Here is a 24,665-nt window from a genome sequence, read left to right on the forward strand (position 1 = left end):
GAGAGCAATAATTCTTTTAGAGAGAGCAACTAAATAATTAAAGATATCTTCAATTCAACATATCCACAATTGAATTAATGATCTCGTTAATTGAATTGTTGCTCTCTTTAAAAGAATTGATGCGCGCATTAATTCCTTATACAAAAGCATTGTAAATAATTAAAGATATCTTCAATTGAATTAAAGAGATCATAAAATTATTTATACCGAGCTTTAAATCAATTATTGCGAGCAATATTTCTACGAAATTAATGCTCTCATCAATTGAATTGAAGAGAGCAATAATTGAATTAATGTGCGCATCAAATCTATTATTGCTCTCATTAATTCAATTGATGCTCTCATCAATTGAATTGAAGAGAGCAATAATTGAATTAATGCACGCATTAAATCAATTATTGCTCTCATTAATTCAATTGATGCACGCATTAATTCAATTGATGAGAGCAATAATTTAATTGAAGCGCGCATTAATTCATTTGATGAGAGCAATAATTGATTTAATGCGCGCATTAATTAAATTAAAGAGAGCAATAATTGAATTGATGATATCTTCAAATAATTGAGTTTATGTTAATTTGGCGCTCCATATAATTGTCTCTATAAAATTGACAACATAGTCAAAAAATTTCATAAAAGGGAAGGAGGCTGAAATCCAATGCACACTGTGAGTGTTTTTGTTTTGATTAATATATTTGCAGAAGTATCAAAGATTTTAGCGCTTTTTCTTCTTTTCACCTGAAACACGAAGAGATGTACTCCACGGGTGTTTCTCTTGGTTGTACGGGATATATTTACTCTCGCTAGAGAGGGATAATCGTGTTTTCGCTGTAGTGGAAGTGTTCCCAACCTGTTCATTCACCTTTGTCTATAAAATAAAATAGTTACCTTCAGTGGCAACATCTTCGATATCTTGCTCCAGCACCTCTGCCATATAACCAATGATGCTGAAAATGACTAGACCAGCGAAGACACTGGTGACACAATCCAAAACAGACACAATGATGGCGTCCCTGTAATATTCAGGAGGAACAAACGTTATCAAATATATGGGGAGAGCATTCAATTGAATACACATTTAAATTTCATTAAAGGTTTTTGGAAAAGAATCTTTACACAATTATTGCTAAGTGGCAGATTTGATTTTAGACCATCTGTTTTAATTTACTTGGTGACTTACTTCAATGAATTCTTATAGTGGTCAAATAATTCACTTACTTCATTGAATTATGGAACGTGTTTTAACTGGTCGTGTGACTTACTTCATTGAATTATGAAACGTGTTAGTCATGTGACTTACTTCATAGAATTGTTATGGAACTTGTTGTAACTGGCCAGAGTGATCAGTCCACCCCAACACGGAGACAGGGAGAAAAAAATCTGCACGGCGGCGTCCCCCCACACCTACAACAAACAAAACTACCAAATCATACAAATGTAATGCAACTACCATCTGCTATACTGTACTAATGGAGACAGGAAGAAAAAAATCTGCACACCTACAACAAAGAACAAGAGGCCCATGGGCCACATCGTTCACCTGAGTCACCTTGGCCCATATCTGAAGACTTTCCATATATATTTACATGTAAAACTTTGATCCTTATTGTGGCCCCAACCTACCCCTGAGAACCATGATTTTTACAAACTTGAATCTGCACTATATCAGGAAGGTTTCATGTAAATGTAAACTTCTTTGCCCAATGGTTCTTGAGAAGATGATTTTTAAATATTTTCTCTATATAAGTATGTAAAATTTTGATCTCCTATTGTGGCCCAATCCTACTCTTTGAGAAGATTTAAAAGATTTCTCCCTATATAATTGTATGTAAAACTTTGATACCCTATTGTGTCCGTGATTTGGACAATGTCAGGAAGCTTTCATGTAAATCTCAGCTCTTCTGGCCCAATGGTTCTTGAGAAGAAGATTTTTAAAGATTTTCCTTATTTATTCCAATTTAAAACTTTGATCCCCTATTGTGTCCCCAACCTACCCCCGGAGGCCATGATTTGAACAAACCTGAATCTTAATGGCCTACATTTTCATAATGCTATGCGAGTTATTTCCCCCTGATTACAGAGGGCGCGCAGCAAATTGCGGTCCTCAGTTGACAGTGCCATATAAGGAATAAATAGAAATTTTACAATTTTTGATTGCAAGTTAAAGATTAAGTGTAATGACTTAAAAACAGTGTAATTGAACAAAATATTTTAGTCACTGATTACATTTATATGTGTCCTTTGTGTGGTTTTATCGCAAGCAATGTATGGTCATGATGTAATAAAGTATGTAAATATTAACTAGTCCTCGATTTCTTTAGATCAGAGTCATGATGTCCTTAGTATATCAGCAATTCTTCATTGTTAATTTTTATCAATATTTTCGACAACCAAAACAAAAAAAACCCCATGCAATAATATATGCCTAAAAACACATGTACAACCAACGCATACATGTGTATTATCAATTTATCGTTTCACACTTAACAAAACTACTTGTTGCTAAATGTACATTAGGTGCCAATAGATAAAGCATGTTAATTATCTCAAATTGGTATCTTTAGTGCAATATTTTTGTTAAATTATTTTTTCCTTCTTCCCGTGTAAGTCAATCTTTTGAAAGTTAGATTTTGTGTACATCAACTTACACCTCTTCCTGCACTTCAGTTACTCAAATGAGCACAAAACAATCACCAGGCTCCTAGCAACAATGGGTCTGCCCCCTCTTAACATTACATACAAACTTGGTTATTTATACGTGCAAAAATAGATCTATAGTTGGATAGGCTGCCCCCCCCCCCCCCCCCCCCCCCCCCTCTTAAAAAAAAAAACCCAGCACGATATACTGTACATTGGGATTCAATATACATCTACTGAGTCAAACACATACATGCACACACACTCAGAAACACATGTAGATTACCTTTACATGCACACACACTCAGAAACACATGTAGATTACCTTTACATGCACACACACTCAGAAACACATGTAGATTACCTTTACATGCACACACACTCAGAAACACATGTAGATTACCTTTGCTCTGCCCAGCTTCTCCCACTGTGGAGTGACGTAGTACACAATTCCATTCAGTGACCCGGGCAAGGTCAGCCCGCGGATCAACAAGATCAGGAGAACGACATAGGGGAAGAAGGCGGTGAAGTACACAGCCTGCCGGGGGGAAAAAACACGCAGGATTACTGAAGGTATACCATATCAACATCATATCAGCCAGGAGAACAAACATAGAATTACTGAATGTATATAAACAGAATAACAGAAGGTACATCATATAAATTAACAGCCAGTAGAACAAACAAACAGAATTACTGAATGAGTACTATATAAACACAGTTTTATGAAAACCACAATGCTAAATGCAATTTGAGTCCTTCTGTAATCAGTAAGGATTTCAATTATTACTCAGCTTTTCAATCATCTGACCTTAAAGTCTACATTCTGCACCATCTCCTGATAAAGTTAAAATTATCTTTCCCATAGAACTTCAAAAAACACGCCCTTACTTTTCCCGATGTTTTGATGCCTTTGGCCAGACAGATGCAGACGAGCACCCAGGCGAAGGCCAGACAGCCTGCCAGCTCCCATTTAATGTCGCCCAGGGAGTAAATACCCCCAGTGATGCTGAGGACGCTATGACTGAAAAATAAAATAAATAACATGTGACCTGTCATGTGATGTTCAAAAACAAGATTAAGGGAGAATAACACATTGTCATAATGGCCGACTATGACTTCGTTTTCGAAGCTTGAATGATAATATAAATATCAGCAAAACATGTATATTCTTTGTAAATCTAATCGCCTAGCCGGGTATAATCACCTAGCTTGAGTAGCTTAATACGTTTGGCTGTTCAGTTTCCATTTCTTGGTATGGCGATATTGGTCCGGCGCGTCATGTAAATTTGATATTTTCTTTAGAATTATCCATCAAATAATATCAAACGTGGTTTACTAAATTGAAGGAATGAAATTAATTTTTATTTGTTTTATACGATATAAAATAAGTTGGGACAGTTTACCCAATTTTATACACCGCTTCACGGTTTATAATGTGTAACCTGCTCCAACTTACTTTATATCGTATAAAACAAATAAAACTCACTTTCATTCATGGTTTTCATTAAAGTTTGTATTGAGGGAGTCAGCAAGTCTCAATCTTGAGCAAGCCTTGGGGGAAATGGGCTTATTCTCTGAGAACTGGAATCTTGCCCACTTCCTCAATGATATACTCTAACTGTATATGATGCTCTCACATGTGAAACATGTTGTTTGAAACACTCTCGTCTTATAAATAAAATAATCTAAGAAACATTACTCTGATGACCTCATTGTTAACTAATGAGTTCACTAAAGTGTGAGATGACGAGCGTTTGACAGTAAGTTAAAATGAACACATACTGGAAATAGTCATCGCTGGGCGATTTCAGTTTCGTTGTGCCATTGTAGATGGTACAATTCATGGAGGAAAAATCGACTGCTGTGGAGTTAACGCATTGGTTGTCACACCATGTATTGTTATACCGCTGGCATTTCAGCATCTTGACTTTTATATCAGTACTGCAAGCTGAAATGTCAAAATAATATCGCTTCAGTGAGAATGAAAAAAAATCAAAATGAATTTTAATGTAAATCTGGATTCAGTACGTATTGCTTTAAATTGTTTTCCACTAAATACATACTATGTATTTTACCATGAAATACTGATTAGAGGGGCATTAAGCGGTGAAAGTGATAGCAACCATTTTTTTCTCAAAATCTCTCAATGGCATAGGAAAATATATTTACATGTATGACTAATAAAAACATTCATTTTGTACAAAAAGAAGAAAAACCCAATAAAACTACATTACATAACCATTTTTATTGTAGAAAAATATGTAAGGAAGAATAATCGTCTTGCAAAAACAATAATTATTTAATCACCAAAATCACTTATTCATGTAACTGTTTTGAGGCTAAAAAGTGTTTAATTTGAATTAATTAAATACTGGTGTTATTACTGAAATATAAAATATAGAGACATGTTCATTGAATTCAATTTTTGGTGACAAAATGACAGCCAATGCCCCTTTAAGGCAATATGAAAATACATGTACATTGTACATAGATTGGAGGACCAGAATTGCTTGATCAGGAAGGACAACTCCTCCTACCTTCAGTGGCCCATTCGCCACACTCAGCCCAGGGAAGGTTGGCAGCCAGGGAGGCAAACAGATAATACAAGGTGTAAGCAATGATCATATTGTAGTAGATGCAGATGAACACCGACACAACAAACATGGCCCAGCCAACTCCTGTAAAAAAAAAAACAACAGGCCCATGGGTTACAAAGTTCACCTGAGTTACAGTGCTGCATTTTCCTGTGTAAATGAAACATTATAACAAAATTCCAGTATATTCCTTAAACACTTTATATATTATGACTCCTCCCTAAAACCCAGGGATCATGACTCCTCCCTGAACCCAGGGGTCAGGACTCCTCCCTGAACCCTGGGGTCAGGACTCCCCCCTGAACCCTGGGTTCAGGACTCCACCTGATCTATGCAGATTTATAAATCTGCATGATAGGAACTAAAATTTTGTTGGAGTCTTTTCCAATAATTATTGTAAAAAATCTTGTTAAGCATAAAATATTTCAAAAGTCTTAAGTTATGAATGTTTCAAAACACTGAATTAAAGGGCAGTAACTCTGTTTTCATTGATTTCTTTATCAAGTCCATCATGTGATAAATTTCTTTTATTTTTCACAGAAATTTTCTATTTTTTTGTAAAGAAACGGTGTCATGAAATTGCTGTGAATACTATTATATCATTAACTATAACCATGCAGTTTTTGTAAAATTTTGATGATACTGTTTAAGGAAAATTGCAATTTTCTGACATTGATATCATCTTCTGTTCATGTATATATATGTCTTGTATCTTAAAAAGTGTGATGACCTACATATTTTATTTGATAATTTATTTAGTTTTAACTCTAATAAATGGAAATAAATACACTTTCTCAGTGATTGGGAAGGCCATAAATAGCAAATGTGCAGTGGAACATTATTGTTTTAATTGAAACTCTGAACCATGACCACGATCTTTTCTACCGCTCTTGCAAATGTTTCTACTTTGTTTCAATGAATGTCTCCTTCTCAACGATATCATTGCTTTTATCGGTATTGGTATTTGAAGACGGTCTCTTGTTGTTATTTTCATTATTTGTTTTTTTTCACTTTCTGTCGTTTCTATATTCCGAAGCTTAAACGCAATAAGTATAAGCATAAGAAGACGTGATGAGATGTGATGTAAGAGGAAATAGTTTATTGGTTATCTATTTTGATTTGTATTGCTTAAACCAATGAGATTCGGTGTATTAGAATACATAGGAATTAAAAATGAAAGTACAAAAAATAAGTAAGTCGTACCCAATTCATTCTAGAGAAGAAAAAAACCCCGCAAGTTACAATCGATAATGAATGCGCACTTTGGCACATGGATTTATATAATTTTATGCACCAATTTTCACCTGAATGGCACTATGGCGCAGGGCACATGGCCTTCCCAATCACTGCTTTCTATACTTTAATCAGATAATAATGCAAGTATGGAGTTATCTTGAACGTTTCATCTCAGATGAGCTATTAATAACATTATCAAGTCAATAAATATCATTGAAACAACCTCTGTGATTGCCTGAGATCATTTATGACATACAGATGGGATATTACTTTTAGAGCCCCATGTTGTTTCCAACACACTCCCACACATACAATCAATGCACATTCAATTGCCATCAGAAATAGACACATACATAGGTATACACAGGACTCCAGAAACTTACAAGTATTATATCTACATGTATCATTAACTGACCCGACCTGATGGAATGAATACAATTGACTGATTTGAAAAGTTTTAGCTGTGAATAATAAATCATATAATGAGCTGTTCCTAGCAAAAAACGCCTTGAAGTATTTTAGTGCTTAAGTGTGAACTATAGAAAACAATCCCTCAAAATATTGATTGTCGTTAAAATATTACAGTCAAAGATGACAACCAACTCGTGATTGGTAATCGTGACCTTTTTCTTTACAAGTAATGCAAAAAATGATGTCACATTTTTTCATTATGACCTGTTTTTTTTTTTTTAAAAAAAACATTGTTGGATAAGATGAGGGTCTGTTTTGCTAGGAACAGCTCAATTATAGTAACAAATTATAGGACATTGTCACATTTGCATGGTTTTAGATTGAGATTTGAAAACTATACACAGTATACAATTCCTGCAAATGAACCATGCTGGGATAAGTAATGCACAACTTTAATTATTGTGAACAGAGAATACTATGCTTGATCAGATCTCCTGATGTAGCACGGTCAGCTGAATGTTGACCCAGAGAGTACAAAATGTTTACACAATCCTGAATTCTAAAGAAATTTGGCCAAGTCTTTTCTTCCTTGAGGTTAACACAAACAGATCAGCACCCCCACTTTTAATTGACAAGAGAACAGAAGCAGCTTTATTTACACACAAAACTTTCCTTGGTTTCCTTTTATTTTGCTTATTTCTGAACTTCCAAAAAATGTATTTCATCCAATCATACTAAGCCAATCTTCAACAACAGCTAAAGAATTCACAATGATGAAATGTAACTATAACTTGTGCGTAATTCATATCTAAACACACTTCTTAGGACAACTACTATTCATCAAATTCATCAAACAGCTCTGGGGACCATTTACCACAAAGCAAGAAAGATCAATCAAATAAAAACAAAAATCAACAAAACAAAAGCCATATTTTTATTTCTATGTTGAGAGGTATACATCTACTGTTAATATTTGGGTTAGTAACATAAAAGTACAGGAATTTCTATATTGTCTATCATTCCTTAATCATATCTGTTTTTACCGATTGGAAATTCAAGGAGAAAAATACAGATTGAGCACACGGCATGTCATTAAATTATTCCAAACACAGTATGTCATTAAATTACTCCAAACACACAGCATGTCATTAAATTACCCAAACACACAGCATGTCATTAAATTACCCCAAACACACAGCATGTCATTAAATTACCCCAAACACACAGCATGTCATTAAATTACCCCAAACACAGCATGTCACTAAATTACTCCAAACACACAGCACATATTCATTAAATTACCCCAAACACACAGCATGTCATTAAATTACTCCAAACACACAGCATGTCATTAAATTACCCCAAACACACAGCATGTCATTAAATTACTCCAAACACACAGCATGTCATTAAATTACCCCCAAACACACAGCATATCATTAAATTAAATTACCCCAAACACACAGCATGTCATTAAATTACCCCAAACACAGCATGTCACTAAATTACCCCAAACACACAGCATGTCACTAAATTACCCCAAACACACAGCATGTCATTAAATTACCCCAAACACACAGCATGTCATTAAATTACCCCAAACACACAGCATGTCATTAAATTACTCCAAACACACAGCATGTCATTAAATTACCCCCAAACACACAGCATATCATTAAATTAAATTACCCCAAACACACAGCATGTCATTAAATTACCCCAAACACAGCATGTCACTAAATTACCCCAAACACACAGCATGTCATTAAATTACCCCAAACACAGCATGTCATTAAATTACCCCAAACACACAGTATGTCACTAAATTACCCCAAACACACAGTATGTCATTAAATTACCCCAAACACACAGCATGTCATTAAATTACCCCAAACACAGCATGTCACTAAATTACCCCAAACACACAGTATGTCATTAAATTACCCCCAAACACAGCATGTCACTAAATTACCCCAAACACACAGTATGTCATTAAATTACTCCAAACACACAGCATGTTATTAAATTACCCCAAACACACAGCATGTCATTAAATTACCTGAAACCTGGATCAAATTTAACAGTTATCACTCTTTTTAAAAAATGGCGGGAAAAACTCTTATTCATGACATAATAATGCTATAAAATTAGAAATAACTTTGATTTAAGTTGAGATAGTATACTTGGCATGTATTTAACTTATTCAAAACACATATTAAGCTTAATTCAAGACACATTTAAATCAGAAATTTTTTGGGCCTTTTTATGTACACAATTGTACCTTTTGTTCTTTACATTTTACTTTCAGCCATTGAAATAATCATACTATATCTATCAACATTCATAAGCAGATTGTTCACATTGATGAGGAAATGGCTATCATTTTAATTGGTAAAAATATCGAGGGCAATTAACATTCTAAGTGTAAATAATACTTGCTGCTTCAGTACTGATATAACTAATACTGTCCTCTTCCTGAGACAGACTTACAACAGCAAAACTTCAAAAAATTCAAAGGATGTCTACTGACAGATCGGTTTTATCTTAAGTTAGAATTCTAAATGAAATCCTGGCATGCAAACTACTCCTCCTAAATATGTGCTATGTTTTTATCCAATAACTCTTTTCCAATAACCTCATGTGTAAAATATTCAACTCTTATTGTGCATCCATCCTCATGAAGAACACTGCTGCTTGATAGGGAGAAATTTCAATTTATCTTTCACCAAATGCTTTGTGTCATTTTCCAATAAAAATGGGCTAGTAATGTTGCTGGCAATAAATTGTTTGACAAGTGCTTTCAGAGACTGCACCCCCTACCAATGTTTTCTCTCATCATCCACAGATTGCAGCTCCCAAATTTTTAATGTGGGGCAAAATGTTAATGACAATGACGTTTTCATGTAGTCCTTTCCATATATTTATTTGATTGATTTCATGTTGGCATGCATAAATCCCATAGTGCTGGAATATCCCAAAAAAGAAAAGCATTATCTGACTAATAAGAATCACAAAAGTTATAACAATTTCAAGTACGATACTATGGTATTGAAATATGTAATATGTTACTAGGGATAACAATTGTATAGTTTGTACTCTACTTTTAGATATAAACCCACAGATATAAAGCATGACATCCTTGGCCAAGTCAACAAATGCAAAGACAATAAACAAATTTCTGTTGTGCTGAGTTAATATATACATGTATGCTACGAGAACAACTTAAGACCAGACCATGAGCATTGGAAGCTCTGATCTTATCCGGGAGTTATCCCTGACAACAAGTTCTGCAGGAGATCCTATACGTCTTACTGAATATTTACCAAAAATGATGCAATGAGAGACTTTCCCTCCATTCAGATCCGATATTTCTGATTACATTTTCTGACACCGACTTCAAATGTTGACAGACACTATGAATTGTATAACCTCATTATAAAACATTCTTACGTTGATGATGGGCTAAACAATACTTGTGTATGGGAGCAAGAAACTGCTTGTAACCTATTGTTAATATTGTCCACTCTAAAATCTCTTCTTGTTATTTTACCCTCTCCTGACAGTAGCAATGAACTCTAAATCAACAGGGCAGACATCACCTCATGGCTTTCATTACAAGGCTGCCTAGTCTTTTAAAAAGTTCACTATTTACATTTAAAATACAGGGTTCAATACTTTCTTTAGGATAACAATTTGTTGTCACCTGAGATGTATTCATGCACTCTCTCCCAACCCTTACAGACCCGCCATAGTATAACTGATCTTACACAAGATTTAGCAGGCATTCCTCACACATTTATCTTGTGTACCTTCAGTGATGTATCTGTCGCGGATCATTTACCGAGATTACCATTATACACAGTACTGAATACCGTTACTATACAATCCAAAGGAATCGCCGACCTTTCCATCTGACCCATTTGTACCACAGTGAAGCAGTGCTGCACTATAGATTGCGATTTATCTAAACCATATGTTAAACAGAACAATTTTTACATGAATTATTGAATGAGTGTAATTAGTATTCTAAACGATTTTCCACACCAAAAAAAACCCATTAAGTTGTTAAGACAATGATAGGCAGGGCAACAGGTGGCTATGACGTATGTTATAAACCAGCTCTGTTTCATTCCAATCAATGGTATGTCTTTTCTTAGAACATCATTATTTGTATCAAGTACACATTTCCTCAGTTGAATAGATTAATAGGATTTACTGTGATGTTTAAAATTTGTTTTTAAAAAAACTCCACAGGACAATACAACATCTTTTCTGTTGTGAAATGATTTGATTTTCTGTTTATTGACAATCCTTTGTTGTATTAAGGTGTAAAATGATTTGATTTTCTATTTATTGGCATTATAATCTTATATGTTGTATTAAGGATAGAGTTCACTGTATTGATCGATTTTCTCATTTTGCACACTAACACATGTGGATCAAGATTTGATTCGATCATCATGGCAAGTATAAAAAACTACTTATTCAAAAACAACTAAAATGATTCAGCCCCTATCCAGTATCTTAAAATAATCTTAAAAATCTTAATTATGAATAACGTTTCTCGTAATTTTCTCAAAAACATAAGCTGGAAACAAACAGCATGCCTTTAATCGGTCGAATATAGTTAAAAGTATTGTTAGCCCTTGGGCTGCAAAATCTATAGTCATGCACTGTCCTGCTAGAGCTTATCTACGCTAAATTCTAATATTCAGCAGCAGTATAAGGCATGATGAGTTCTTAAAACACAATTGCCCTTGAAAGAGTTCATACTGCATGATGATAAACTTTTACATAATATGTCACATGTATATATGAACAATATAATAGGACTAATTTAGACCCGACCTATCATCAGAACCCTGGGGTTGCTAAATGCACAAGTTTGGCATATCCTTCTCTACACATCCCAGATATGCTTTGGTAATTATCATCAAAAAGTTTAAAGCACTTTTAATCACTGACCTTATCATCAAAAAGTTTAAAGCACTTTTAATCACTGACCATTTTGGCCCCATCCTGTATCAAAATCCCTACCTATGGGATCACGAAATTTACACACAATTAAGTGCTACCTGCTCTTTTTAAAATACCTGTTTAGTTTTCATTTATACAGTGTATGTAGTATCAATAGCATTAAAGAATGTTTTACACAATACACCAAGTTTGGCCCTAACCCTGGAGTCAGAGCAACTACCCCAGGGATCATGAAATTTACACATTTTGTGGAGACCTTAATTCCTGCTCTACATGACAATGCATTTAGTTTTGTCTTAAACATGTGCAGTTGTAGAGAAGAACATTTTTAAAAGAACAGATTTTGTCTGCTCCTAAGACCTGGGGGGGGGGGGGGGGGGGGGGGGGAGGGGCAGGTGTCCTGAAATTTACAATTTATGTCTCCCTCCCTTATCCCAAAGATGCTTCATGCCCAATTTAAAAAGAATTGGAAAGGTAATTATCAAGAAGTTAAAAAATGTTCAATTGTTAACGGACGACGCATGACGATGGACACAGACAATTGCAATAGGTCACATGAGTGGCTAAGGTGACCTAAACAAGAGGCCCATGGGCCACATCGCTCACCTGAGAAAAGGGTATTTATGTTTTAAACCGAACATGGCAGGTGTGACCAGGAAATCAATAGGGGGTCATACACGTTGTAAATATGTGCATTAAGTGTGTAATTATAACAATTGAATGCCCTTCAGTCAAAGATTTTTGGTGCCAAGATTAATGATATTCACCAAGTTGTTCAAAAGGAATTGACGGCGAGTTTTTTTTCTCTTAATTTATAAATGAAAACAAAAATGAAATTATATCACTAGATTTATTTGGATGCAAAATTAACAAGAGCAGAAAAAGTTGAAAATTTATCTACATTTACAAACATGTAGGTCAAAATTGTTTTTGTAAAGTGATCTGATGGAACAAGTGAGCCTTTGAGTTTTCAAGTGTATATAAATAGTGGTGATCAGTCCACAGGCTCACAACTGAAAAAATATTTGTTTTTTTAATTTTTTGGAAGTTTATCGAGTATATTTGAATGAAAAATGGAGATCAACAAAATTCAGTACATAGATGCTTTGAATAGAAATGATAATCATAAACAAGAAATTGTTTTGAAAATAAAAAATGAGCATAAATGGATGTAAGTGTATTATCCTTAAGTTTGTATCTTAACATAGAGGGTACCTTGGACATTAATATTTTTAATCAAGTGGTTGTGCATGAGCTTACAAGTATTCCAGTAAAAATTATGTGGGTGGGGTATATTGCTGGGGTTTTGTTTATATTTTTGTTGTAGAGGGTGGGGTTAGATGATTTAATGTTTTATTGTTAGTGGAAGGTTCCAGTGTGAATCCCAAATGAAATTATAATGAAGTTTAATAAAATATGTATCTTCATGAAATAAAGAGTCTGATTTCTAATACTTTGTTGTTTTTCTTCAAAAAACATTAGGTGTTGATGTTATCATGGAAGTGAGAGAGTTATCTTCCAAGAAGCTGTTTAAGTGAGATATGGTATGATAGGTGAAAAAATTAGTTTGTTAATGTTGTGGACTTTATAGAAACTTCGGATCCTTATAAGATTTCTGGTGGTTATTGAGAAAAAGATTTTAACTATATATTTGTATGTAAAACTTTGATCCCCCTTGTGGCCTCATCCTACCCCCAGGGGCCATGATTTGAACAAACTTGAATCTGCACTATGTCAAAAAGTTTTCATGTAAAAATCAGCTTTTCTGGCTCAGTGGTTCTTGAGAAGAAGATTTTTCCTATATATTTGTATGTAAAACTTTGATCCCCTATTGTGGCCCCATCCAACCCCCGGAGCCCATGATTTGAACAAACTTGAATCTGTATTATGTCAGGAAGCTTTCATGTAAATCTCAGCTTCTCTGGCTTAGTGGTTCTTGAGAAGAAGATTTTTAAAGTTTGTCCCTATATATTTGTATGTAAAACTTTGATCCCCCCTTGTGGCCCCATCCTACCCCCGGGGGCCATGATTTGAACAAACTTGAATCTGCACTATGTCAGAAAGTTTTCATGTAAAAATCAGCTTTTCTGGCTCAGTGGTTCTTGAGAAGAAGATTTTTAAAGATTTTTCCTATATATTTGTATGTAAAACTTTGATCCCCTATTGTGGCCCCATCCAACCCCAGGGGCCCATGATTTGAACAAACTTGAATCTGCATTATGTCAGGAAGCTTTCATGTAAATCTCAGCTTTTCTGGCTTAGTGGTTCTTGAGAAGAAGATTTTTAAAGTTTTTCCCTATATATTTGTATGTAAAACTTTGATCCCCCCTTGTGGCCCCATCCTACCACCGGGGGCCATGATTTGAACAAACTTGAATCTGCAATATGTCAGGAAGCTTTCAGGTAAATTTCAGCTCTTCTGGTCCAGTGGTTCTTGAGAAGAAGATTTTTAAATGACCCCACCCTATTTTTGCATTTTTGTGATTATCTCCCCTTTGAAAGGGACATGGCCCTTCATTTGAACAAACTTGAAAGCCCTTCACCCAAGGATGCTTTTGGCCAAGTTAGGTTGAAATTGGCCCAGTGGTTCTGGAGAAGAAGTCGAAAATGTGAAAAGTTTACAGACAGACGGACGGACGGACAGACAGACGGACGCCGGACAAAATGTGATCAGAATAGCTCACTTGAACCTTCAGTTCAGGTGAGTTAAAAATTATATAATCCAGAGCTCACTCTATTCCCATAATATTGACTAACGCTACTCTCAGCCTAGATTCCATCTGCATACCAGGCAAAGGAACTATCTCTCAGCCTAAATTCCATCTATAGTGGGAGAGACAATGGAACAAACTCTCAGCCTAGATTCCATCTATATACCTGTTAGTGTGGGGGAGACACTGGAGCAGTGCCATGCTGACCTAGTTTTATTTATATCTGTCTTAGAAAAGTAGGAAGACTTCTGTCCATAAAATCATATTACCAAAAAAATGTGGTTTTGATTATGACACAAATAGCTGAAATTGAATTGCGTCATTTTCTTTTTAAATAAAGTGTACCGTCCTGGCACTTGATACACCCATGGGATGTTTATTCATTATAAACAGGTGAAAGTGCATGACACAAAATCATGTCAACCTTAATTGGTGCAAAGATTGCATCAATATCTTTACTTTAAGACCTGATGTAAAATCAAGATTATTCCTTGTAATGTGTCTACTGTATATATTGTAATTGACTTGTCAATATATCTCTTGGCATTAAATTGTTCAAATAACTACAGAAATATTTTGAAACATATTTTTATTTTATTACATGTATTTAGATAATTTTGTTTGCGTGGTATGACTGACTTATTTTGGGGTGTACAAAGAAATGCCCCATAACTAAAGAGTACGGTGTGACAGAGTATTTCCACACTCTTCCTACATTATACTCATTAACAATCTTAATTAAACTGAACAGATGCAATTAGGCTCCTATCAAATTTATCTTTGCATGTTCAGCTAAACTCTTTGAAACACCATGGCTTAGATCATTATACTCTAAAAATTAAGGGACAAATGCAATATTAATTGGCCAGACAGAATTTGACTCAAAATCAAATTTATCTTTGCATGTCCAACTGAACTCCCTGAAACACCATGGCTTAGGTCATTACTCCCATGGGACAAATGGAATTTTAATTGGACAGACAGAATCTAGCTCTACTCAAAATGATCTTTGTATGTCCAACTGCACTCCTTGAAACACCATGGCATAGATCATTATTCCCATGAGACAATTCCTCCATCTGTTGTGTGTTAATGTTAAGATTCTGCAAATCTTATAGTTTTGTACTACAATACTGCATATATCTTCATGTCAATAATGTTAGAAATAATTATTAATCTTAATTGTTATGTAGCTACATTTTATGAAAAAATGTGCATTTCTTGATTTAACAATTACTGAATCTGTAGGGATTACCCCCACCCCCATAAAACATGGTTTTCTAGAATACTTAATTACTATTTCAAAATGTTTTAATTACCTGATTTTAAGCTGAAATTTACATTACTGTACAGATGCAGAAATTGACAAAGTTTGTTGATTCTAGGACTCAAATCACCATGAGCCAAATAAAGGGTTATGCCATATACATGTATGGCCATATCATCTCACAGTGACATTGATTTAGGGCATGATACACCTTAATGTCCACTTATGAGTCTGACAGGATTCTGCCATACTGTGGAATCATTAAAATTCGTGGTGGCTCAATTTTCGTGGAATTCGTGGGTACCCCTCACCCACGAATTTACATCCTCAACGAATAAAGACAACTTAGTCTAGTATACAAGAATCTTACAAATATATATATTCACGAAATTACGTCCCCATAAACCTGTAAAAATTCAGCAATTAATCCACGAAAATTGGCCCCCATGAATTTAAATGATTCTACAGTATCATCTTAATCAAAGGTCACAGTGACCTACATGTAACTTTAAAGTGTGGACCCCCCCCCCCTTCCTACCCTAGATGTATCAGCTGACAATGTTTGATGATTCTAGGTCTCATAGCATTTAAGTCCTAAGCTGGACACGAAGCGAGACAGACAAATGGAAACAATTCAGAATGTTTAGACCTGCGTACAAAAATTAGTGGTCACATGAACATTATTTAGTAAATAACATAATTCAGATGGCTTGACACAGAAAACCCTCCCATACATCTTGATGCCCATGTCCCTCTGAGAGGATGTAAAACTGTTCTTGTGTTGTTGACATTAACAATCATTTCTGTGCCAGAGTTATTCATTTAACAAGGGTAACTTCAACATGTTGAAATGTGAAGAACCTCATTATCAGGATAGTTAATTAATAATAAGAACATGTACACTGTCCCCACGGCACAAATAAAACATCCATCCGACCCCCACACAATATCTGATACAGCGACGTACATGTACATAATTTATGCAGGAAATTGCTAATTTCAGCAGCTAATTCAAGGTATCAAGGATTTTTTTTCCCGTTCCTAAATGCAAATGTATATATATTCTCGAAGTTGTACTTTAATATTTACTGCAAAGATGAATATTTCTTTTTGAACATTTGATTATGTCCTATTCAGCCTTGGTATTGTACACCAGCCTCATCTAATTCATTACACCCAACAATGATACATACTAACAAACAATACCAAGGTCAACTGTCCAATTAGTTTACATCTCCCTCCGCCATAAGTCCATGTTTACCTTACATTTGGTAGGCTAGTTTTCTCTAAACTTAGAATGAATAATTGGAGTGTGACCTGATTATTTATTCGTGTGACATGATTGGTCCTTTTTCTCGCTCTGAATATTTTAAAATTAGCATTTTTTCATCATTCTTCATATAACAGATTTTTTTTCTAGATCAAATTAACATAATCAGAAAACAATAGGCCCATGAGCTGCATCACCCACATCACAATTAACATAATCAGAAAACAATAGTCCCATGAGCTACATCACTCACATTACAATTAACATAATAAGAAAACAAAAGGGCCATGAGCTACATCACTCACATCACAACTAACATTTCCCCAATGCCGACATAGAATCTATATCACATGTACAGTAATATAGACTCTTACATAAAAACTGACACTGTTTCACCGGGATTCCCACAAGGAAGATTTCAGATTGTCATCGTTCATGAATTACCTCCCCTTGCAAGAGAGTATGATTCTTCATTTTAATAAACTTAAATCTCATTCCTCTCAGTGATGTTTTATGCCAAGTTTGGTTGAATCTGGTCGTGTGGTTTTTGAGAAGGAGCTAAAAATTTGAAAAGGGATGCCAGACAATTTTTGCTCAGGTGAGCTTTGACATTTATACATTCATCAGACAAAAATTACACAATTTTCCTATTTTTGGAGAGGCAATAATTTCTTATCAATATTAAAAAAAGGAAATAACTTTCACCATCAGTTATTGGCTTAGTGTGGAATTTGAGCAGGACATCATGAAATAGCAACAGAAAAGTAAGACAAAAGTGATTGCCTTGTTATTTCTAAACTGTTTCAAATCCCAGTCCAATGTTCCAAGATAACACATAAAGTCAGACTCCCTTAAGATTCCAGTTTTACACTTATGCTGTGAATAGTCAGACTATCATAACTTAAGACTTGACGATTGTAGAGTCAGAATATCAAAAAACCCAGTTTGCATTTACTAAATCAGATTAACCAAAATTCAGGTTTACACTAAAAAAAAATCAGGTGATTAAAAGAGACACTTATCAATTTCCTTCAGAAAACGAAATGTTACTGTCATACAAAACCAATGAAATCAACTTTAGTGACCTCAAAGACGTGTTCATCTGTTGTCCCTGAAATCAATCAGTTACGGACATTTGCACAAACTAAATTCAGATTTCATGCCAGTCCTTAAATTAACAGTAGACTATCTTTTTTTCGAGTATTAGCTTAATCCTCATACAGCCGTCTTACACAGGTTGAACACAGTTGACTGTCCTAATCCAGAGAGGTCTATCGGGGTCATTTCGAGTTACACTGCAAACACATGACATTTTATACTTCTTCCACTTACCTTGAAATAATGGTGCTGCTTTCCACACACCCACGACCCCAGTGCTGGCGTACTGACCCAGGGAAAGCTCCATAAAGACAAGGGGGATCCCGGTGATGAACAACATGATCAGGAAAGGAATCAGGAAGGCTCCTGTTCAAATATAAGAGACAAGATTTAAGTCGTAAACCATTACACACAAGATTTAAGTCGTAAAACATTACAGACAAGATTTAAGTAGTAAAACGTTACAGACAAGATTTAAGTCGTAAACCATTACACACAAGATTTAAGTAGTAAAACGTTACAGACAAGATTTAAGTCGTAAACCATTACACACAAGATTTAAGTCGTAAAACGTTACAGACAAGATTTAAGTCGTAAAAACATTACAGACAAGATTTAAGTAGTAAAACATTACAGACAAGATTTAAGTCGTAAAACGTTACAGACAAGATTTAAGTCATAAACCATTACAGACAAGATTTAAGTCGTAAACCATTACACACAAGATTTAAGTCGTAAAACGTTACAGACAAGATTTAAGTCGTAAAACGTTACAGACAAGATTTAAGTCATAAACCATTACAGACAAGATTTAAGTCGTAAACCATTACACACAAGATTTAAGTCGTAAAACGTTACAGACAAGATTTAAGTCGTAAACCGTTACAGACAAGATTTAAGTCGTAAACCATTACAGACAAGATTTAAGTCGTAAACCATTACAGACAAGATTTAAGTCGTAAACCATTACACACAAGATTTAAGTCGTAAAACGTTACAGACAAGATTTAAGTCGTAAACCATTACAGACAAGATTTAAGTAGTAAAACATTACAGACAAGATTTAAGTAGTAAACCATTACACACAAGATTTAAGTCGTAAACCATTACAGACAAGATTTAAGTCGTAAACCATTACAGACAAGATTTAAGTCGTAAAACGTTACAGACAAGATTTAAGTCGTAAAACGTTACAGACAAGATTTAAGTCGTAAACCATTACAGACAAGATTTAAGTCGTAAACCATTACACACAAGATTTAAGTCGTAAACCATTACAGACAAGATTTAAGTCGTAAACCATTACAGACAAGATTTAAGTCGTAAAACGTTACAGACAAGATTTAAGTCGTAAAACGTTACAGACAAGATTTAAGTCGTAAACCATTACAGACAAGATTTAAGTCGTAAACCATTACAGACAAGATTTAAGTTGTAAAACGTTACAGACAAGATTTAAGTCGTAAAACGTTACAGACAAGATTTAAGTCGTAAACCATTACAGACAAGATTCAAGAAATCAAATACTACAGACGATTGGTTGATTGTATATTGTCTAACGTCCCTCTCAAGAATTTTTCACTCACATGGTGACATCACTATTGCCGGTGAAGGACTGCAAAGTTTAGGCCTATAATGCTCGTCATTTATGGCCTTTGAGAAGGGAGGGGTCTTTATCATGCCACACCTGCTGTGACACAGAGCCTCAGTTTTTGCGGTCTCATCTGAAGGATCACCCCAATTTGTTGCCTCTTATGACAAACAAGGGGTACTGAGGACCTATTTTGACCCAGATCCCCACTGGACCATTACAGACAAGATTCAAGAAATAAGACATCTCAGAAAAGAATCACAAAGGAAAACATTACAGAAAGCAATCAAGAAGGTGCTTTTTAAAATGGTGTAACACGAAAGGAGAAAATGCAATGGACCAGATCAGGATTCGAAACCGGGCCCCCTGAATCTCGCCTTGTGCATCATGTTCTACATCGAGTACATAAACTTCAATCTTAGACACAACTTTAAACATTAACAAGAAAGACTCAAGGTTAACTGAAATGTCAAGAAACCTTTCCATAAAAATTAAGTTCATCAAGGTTAAATTCACACACCTTGTTCTAAGCCAAATGTCAATGAGTTGATATGCAATTAATTTCAGTGCACTAATTAAGTCTTATTGCTGTTCTCATGAATAGATTTTATAGAAAGAACTAATCTGACTTGTTAATTCGTATGCGACACATGACTGGGTTAATTTGTGTGTTCAATGTTAGATTGTGTTTCCCTAGAATAGAAATCATTTTGCCACCTTTATGAAACTCTTCTATCATTTGCCTTATTGTAATAGTATTGTGACAATACATTCATACATAAAAAGATCAAAACAAACTACATAATGTAATCACATATTATTAGTAAAAAATGGGGTTTTTTGAATTTGCACAAAATTTTATATAAACCTTTATTCACCCCCCCCCCCAAATTGATAGTTTTGGGCATTGCCCTCAGGGGGATAAAATTTTCCTGGGGTGAACAGAGCCTCATATGCCCCTCATTATCCTGCAATAAATGTTTACTTTTCCCCTTGTACTCATAGCTCAAACAATAATAATATTTTGAAGAAGACAAGAAAAATCTGCATTCTTACGAACTGCTAACAGGCAACCAATGCATTATTAAAGGGGCATTAGCTGTGAAAGTGATGGCAACCATATTTTTTTTCTCAAAATCTCTCAATGGCATAAGAATATATACTAATGACGAAATAAAAACATTTATTTTTTAACAAAAAGAGAAACCTAATGAAACTATGTAATAGTTAACCACTTTTGGTGGAAAAAAAAATAACTAAGAAGAATTATTGTGTTGCAAGATAATAATTATTCAATCACCCAAATAACATATTCATGTGCCTGCTTTGAGGTTAAAAAGTGTTTGAAATAATTTTAAATGCTGGTCTTCTTATTGAAATATATATATAATATAGAGCAATTTTCATTGAATGATATTTTTGGTGACAAAACGACAACAAATCACCTAAAGAAGTACATATAAAATACATGTGAATATATATTGTACTGTCTGTGTTCCCATATCTGGTTATAGAAACTGGTCAACTACATTGTCCTACGTAATCTTACTACAGATTTTCTATGTCTGACTGCAGTATGTCAAGGTTTTTTCCTCCTCCTGGGACATCTGGTATGTGTGAGGAGACTACCCTCTGTCTGTGTTTATATCATTATTATCTATACTTCTGCAATTAATCATCAGGACACACAGTACATGTACCTATGTGGTGAAAGCTAGCTAGCCTACCTGCACCATTCCTATAGCAGACGTAGGGAAATCTCCAGACATTTCCGAGCCCCACTGCGTATGACAGACAGGACAAAACAAAGTCCAACTTCCTTGACCAGTTCCCCCTCTCCACATTCCCCTCTTCACTGGAATCTGACCCGCTGCTCATGGCACTGGCTTTATCCAACTTGCCGTTTGACATTCTGGTCTTCTGTTGTATTAATTACCTTGATGGCTAAAACATAATTTATAATGACTGCTTCAATTAACACCGCAAAATAATGCTTTTAACATTTGCATAAAATTGTGACCTATATTTTTATTGTTTTTGTTTCCAGCTGAACAAAATCCAGCAGTGAAAACCTCCTGTCAACAAATTCACACCAGGCAATAAACATAATAACTGCGCATAATCACATAAGCAGGATTAAGTGCTTTTTAGATGCATACTACCATGATAATACTACATGTGACGTCCACTTTCATACACAGAAACATATCACTTATTATAAATTAGTGGCTTCAAGGTCATTGCTATATGTACATTACATTCGGGATCTCTTCAATAGCAGCTGTCTACATTTTCTGTCACATCCCTAATAGCAATGATTGTATGGGGATTGTAACACACACAGTTGAATTTTTTACAGATAATTTTAGCCATTTTGGTGTCTTTAAGCAACTTCCCCCCATTTCCTGGGCTGAAAAGGTACAAACCTGGGTCAACCAGTCCCTCCAACCCCATCCCCCTCCCCCCACCCCCGGTTGAATTTTTTAAGGTCATTTTTTGCCATTTTGTGCTCTTCAACACCCCCCACCCCCAAAATAAAAACCCAAAATACAAAAAAAAACAACAACATGAAAACATTCAAACCAGAAATCATGCATGTGCAGCAATATCAAATGATCATTTTGAATTGCATTGATTGACAAAGATATGCATGTTCTATATATGTCTCTGACATTGGGATTCAGGAATTGATACTCATCATGCTAATGGGATGTGCAAAATGTTTGTGGTACATGATGCATTATAGAATTGTCAGCATATAATCCTGATAAAAATTGAGACACACAAGACATGTTTGTGAAATAGTGATGCCCTCCGGGGTGTGGCAGCAAAGCCCAAAAAAGGGTCTTGCCACAAGGAATGTTATACATTGGAAGTATAAAATCCCTATCACTAACCATTCAAAAGTTATGGCAAAGGTTAAAAAATTTCAAAAGTAGGTCAAACTCCAAGGTCAAGGTCACAAGGTCAAACATTTTGGTACCAATAGATTGTCACAAGGAATACACATATGTGGAATATGAAAGCCATATATATATATATACAGTTCCAAAATATATTTAAATCACTAGCGCTCTCTGGATTTTAACATCCATCCTCAGGTGAATACAAATTTAAATATATTTTGGAACTGTATATTTTCCTGCTTTTTTTATTGAATTATATATATATATATATATATATATAAAGCACTAAATAATCACAACTAGGTACTGAAAATTTTCGCCCCAGCCCAGGGTCGAACCAGCGACGTACGGCACCCACCGCCTAGCAAGATTGTCAAACCAGTGCGTAAGTCCACTCGGCCACATATATATATATATATCACAATCCATTTAAAAAGTTATGGGATTAAAATTTTTGAAGATAAACAATATGCAAACAGATGAACATATTCGTGCAGACACTCTGACAAACTACAAACTATATGCCCTCCCCCTCTTCTCAGAAAACTGACAACCAATTTTCAATCAAACATGTGCTGTGGATAGGTCTATGTTTAAACTTGTACTCAAGTCAAGTATATATATAATATATATATATATATAAACAACAAACAAACAAAAACAATATAAAAATAATTTGTCTGGTTGTGTAGTAAATCTAGGATAACCAGGCATTCATTTAATCTTTTACACTACGAGATATGGAATGCGCCCCCCATAAAACACACCATTCAATCAATGAATCAGAGATTCATCGAGTTCCGTTGGATCGTGTAACAAAGACTAAACGGTCTGTAGTAAAATATCACCAGAAAATCTTTTAAAGGGTATGTAACTGGATATGTATCACATCCGTGATTTTTTTTTTTAAATAAAAACAAATCCCTCCGCTTACCAGCGTGGTGCGAAGATGCTCAACACACGTTGAACCAGTAGTGAGAGTTATGAATGAAAACATTAACATGCATAGATTTACACGTGATGTAGCGTTTCTTTTTTTTAATATCCATTTTTGTATTTATGGTATGAATGAATAAATCAAACTACATGCAAGAAGTTTATGATTAGTTATTTTATATTTCAGATGAGAGACTACAATTAACAAACATCGAATTATAAATTCACTTACTCCGCTCCGCTCTCTATCCGTTCCCTGTTAGGCCTAGTGTTACGATCGATCGAGATAGCGTGCATGCATAATTTTACGGATTGCTTTTCGACGAAACGACAATGTTGCAGCGTCTGGGTATGGGATATTCTTCTTAAAATTAAATTTTTATACGTACTTATGAAATACAAACATCCGAAGTAGTTATCATGATTATCATGTTGTTAATGATGGAACATGGAAATAGAAGAAACAAGAGAAGCCTGGAGAGAGAGAGAGAGAGAGAGAGAGAGAGAGAGAGAGAGAGAATATGTTTAGAAATATTTATTTGTGCTTCTAGCCTAGTTTTCATGTCTTAAAATTACCATAAAGTAAGTTTGATCAGAGACATAGTATATAACATATTATATGTCTCTCTGAGTGCATTTGTTACTCCTTCCTTATTTACAAATCTATAGGCCTATCTTCCTTCATGTAATTGTTATCTTGATTTATATAGTTCATTTCCTGAAGAAGAAAAATATCTGGATGGTGTGCGCACTTTAAATTCATTCAATGCCAGATAAGGGTCACGCATAAAACAGATTGATCAATGGGGGGGGAAAAAACCCATTGGTCCTCAAAATCACTCGACTGTACATGTACTGAGTTGAGGACACGGGGTCTAAATTTAAAACATGCAGCGACAACTGAGCTGTTTATTCAACAGATAACATTATGCATGCTTTATTTCAATCCACGCCTTTATTGAATAATACAAATTAAACCCCTTAAAGAAGTTCACACTGAAAAAAGGCACCGAAATTATTAAATTCTA

At 34.8% G+C, this 24,665-nt stretch overlaps 2 protein-coding genes across 4 annotated transcripts in view; both read right to left on the reverse strand.

The window, feature by feature from the left end:
• LOC125681851 (N-alpha-acetyltransferase 50-like) overlaps window positions 1-24,665 on the reverse strand; it is a 205,487-nt gene that overhangs the window by 40,538 nt on the left and 140,284 nt on the right. The window lies entirely within an intron of this gene.
• Window positions 1-24,665, reverse strand: part of LOC125681844 (sodium- and chloride-dependent glycine transporter 2-like) — a 60,229-nt gene that overhangs the window by 13,156 nt on the left and 22,408 nt on the right. For 2 of the 3 annotated variants that reach the window (XM_048922098.2, XM_048922097.2), the window contains exons 2-9: window positions 21,523-21,739; window positions 18,439-18,570; window positions 5,178-5,318; window positions 4,423-4,588; window positions 3,529-3,661; window positions 3,041-3,175; window positions 1,301-1,404; window positions 889-1,013 (exon numbers count right to left, since the gene is read on the reverse strand). In XM_048922098.2, coding sequence (XP_048778055.1) covers window positions 889-1,013; window positions 1,301-1,404; window positions 3,041-3,175; window positions 3,529-3,661; window positions 4,423-4,588; window positions 5,178-5,318; window positions 18,439-18,570; window positions 21,523-21,706 — 1,120 coding nt within the window. In that variant the 5' untranslated portion in view covers window positions 21,707-21,739. Of the gene's footprint in view, window positions 1-888; window positions 1,014-1,300; window positions 1,405-3,040; window positions 3,176-3,528; window positions 3,662-4,422; window positions 4,589-5,177; window positions 5,319-18,438; window positions 18,571-21,522; window positions 21,740-23,869; window positions 23,991-24,665 lie in introns of those variants that run through there. The other variant, XM_048922096.2, reaches the window with a different exon arrangement.

This window comes from Ostrea edulis, chromosome 2, assembly GCF_947568905.1.
Source record: "Ostrea edulis chromosome 2, xbOstEdul1.1, whole genome shotgun sequence".
Taxonomy (NCBI): Eukaryota; Metazoa; Mollusca; class Bivalvia; order Ostreida; family Ostreidae; genus Ostrea; species Ostrea edulis.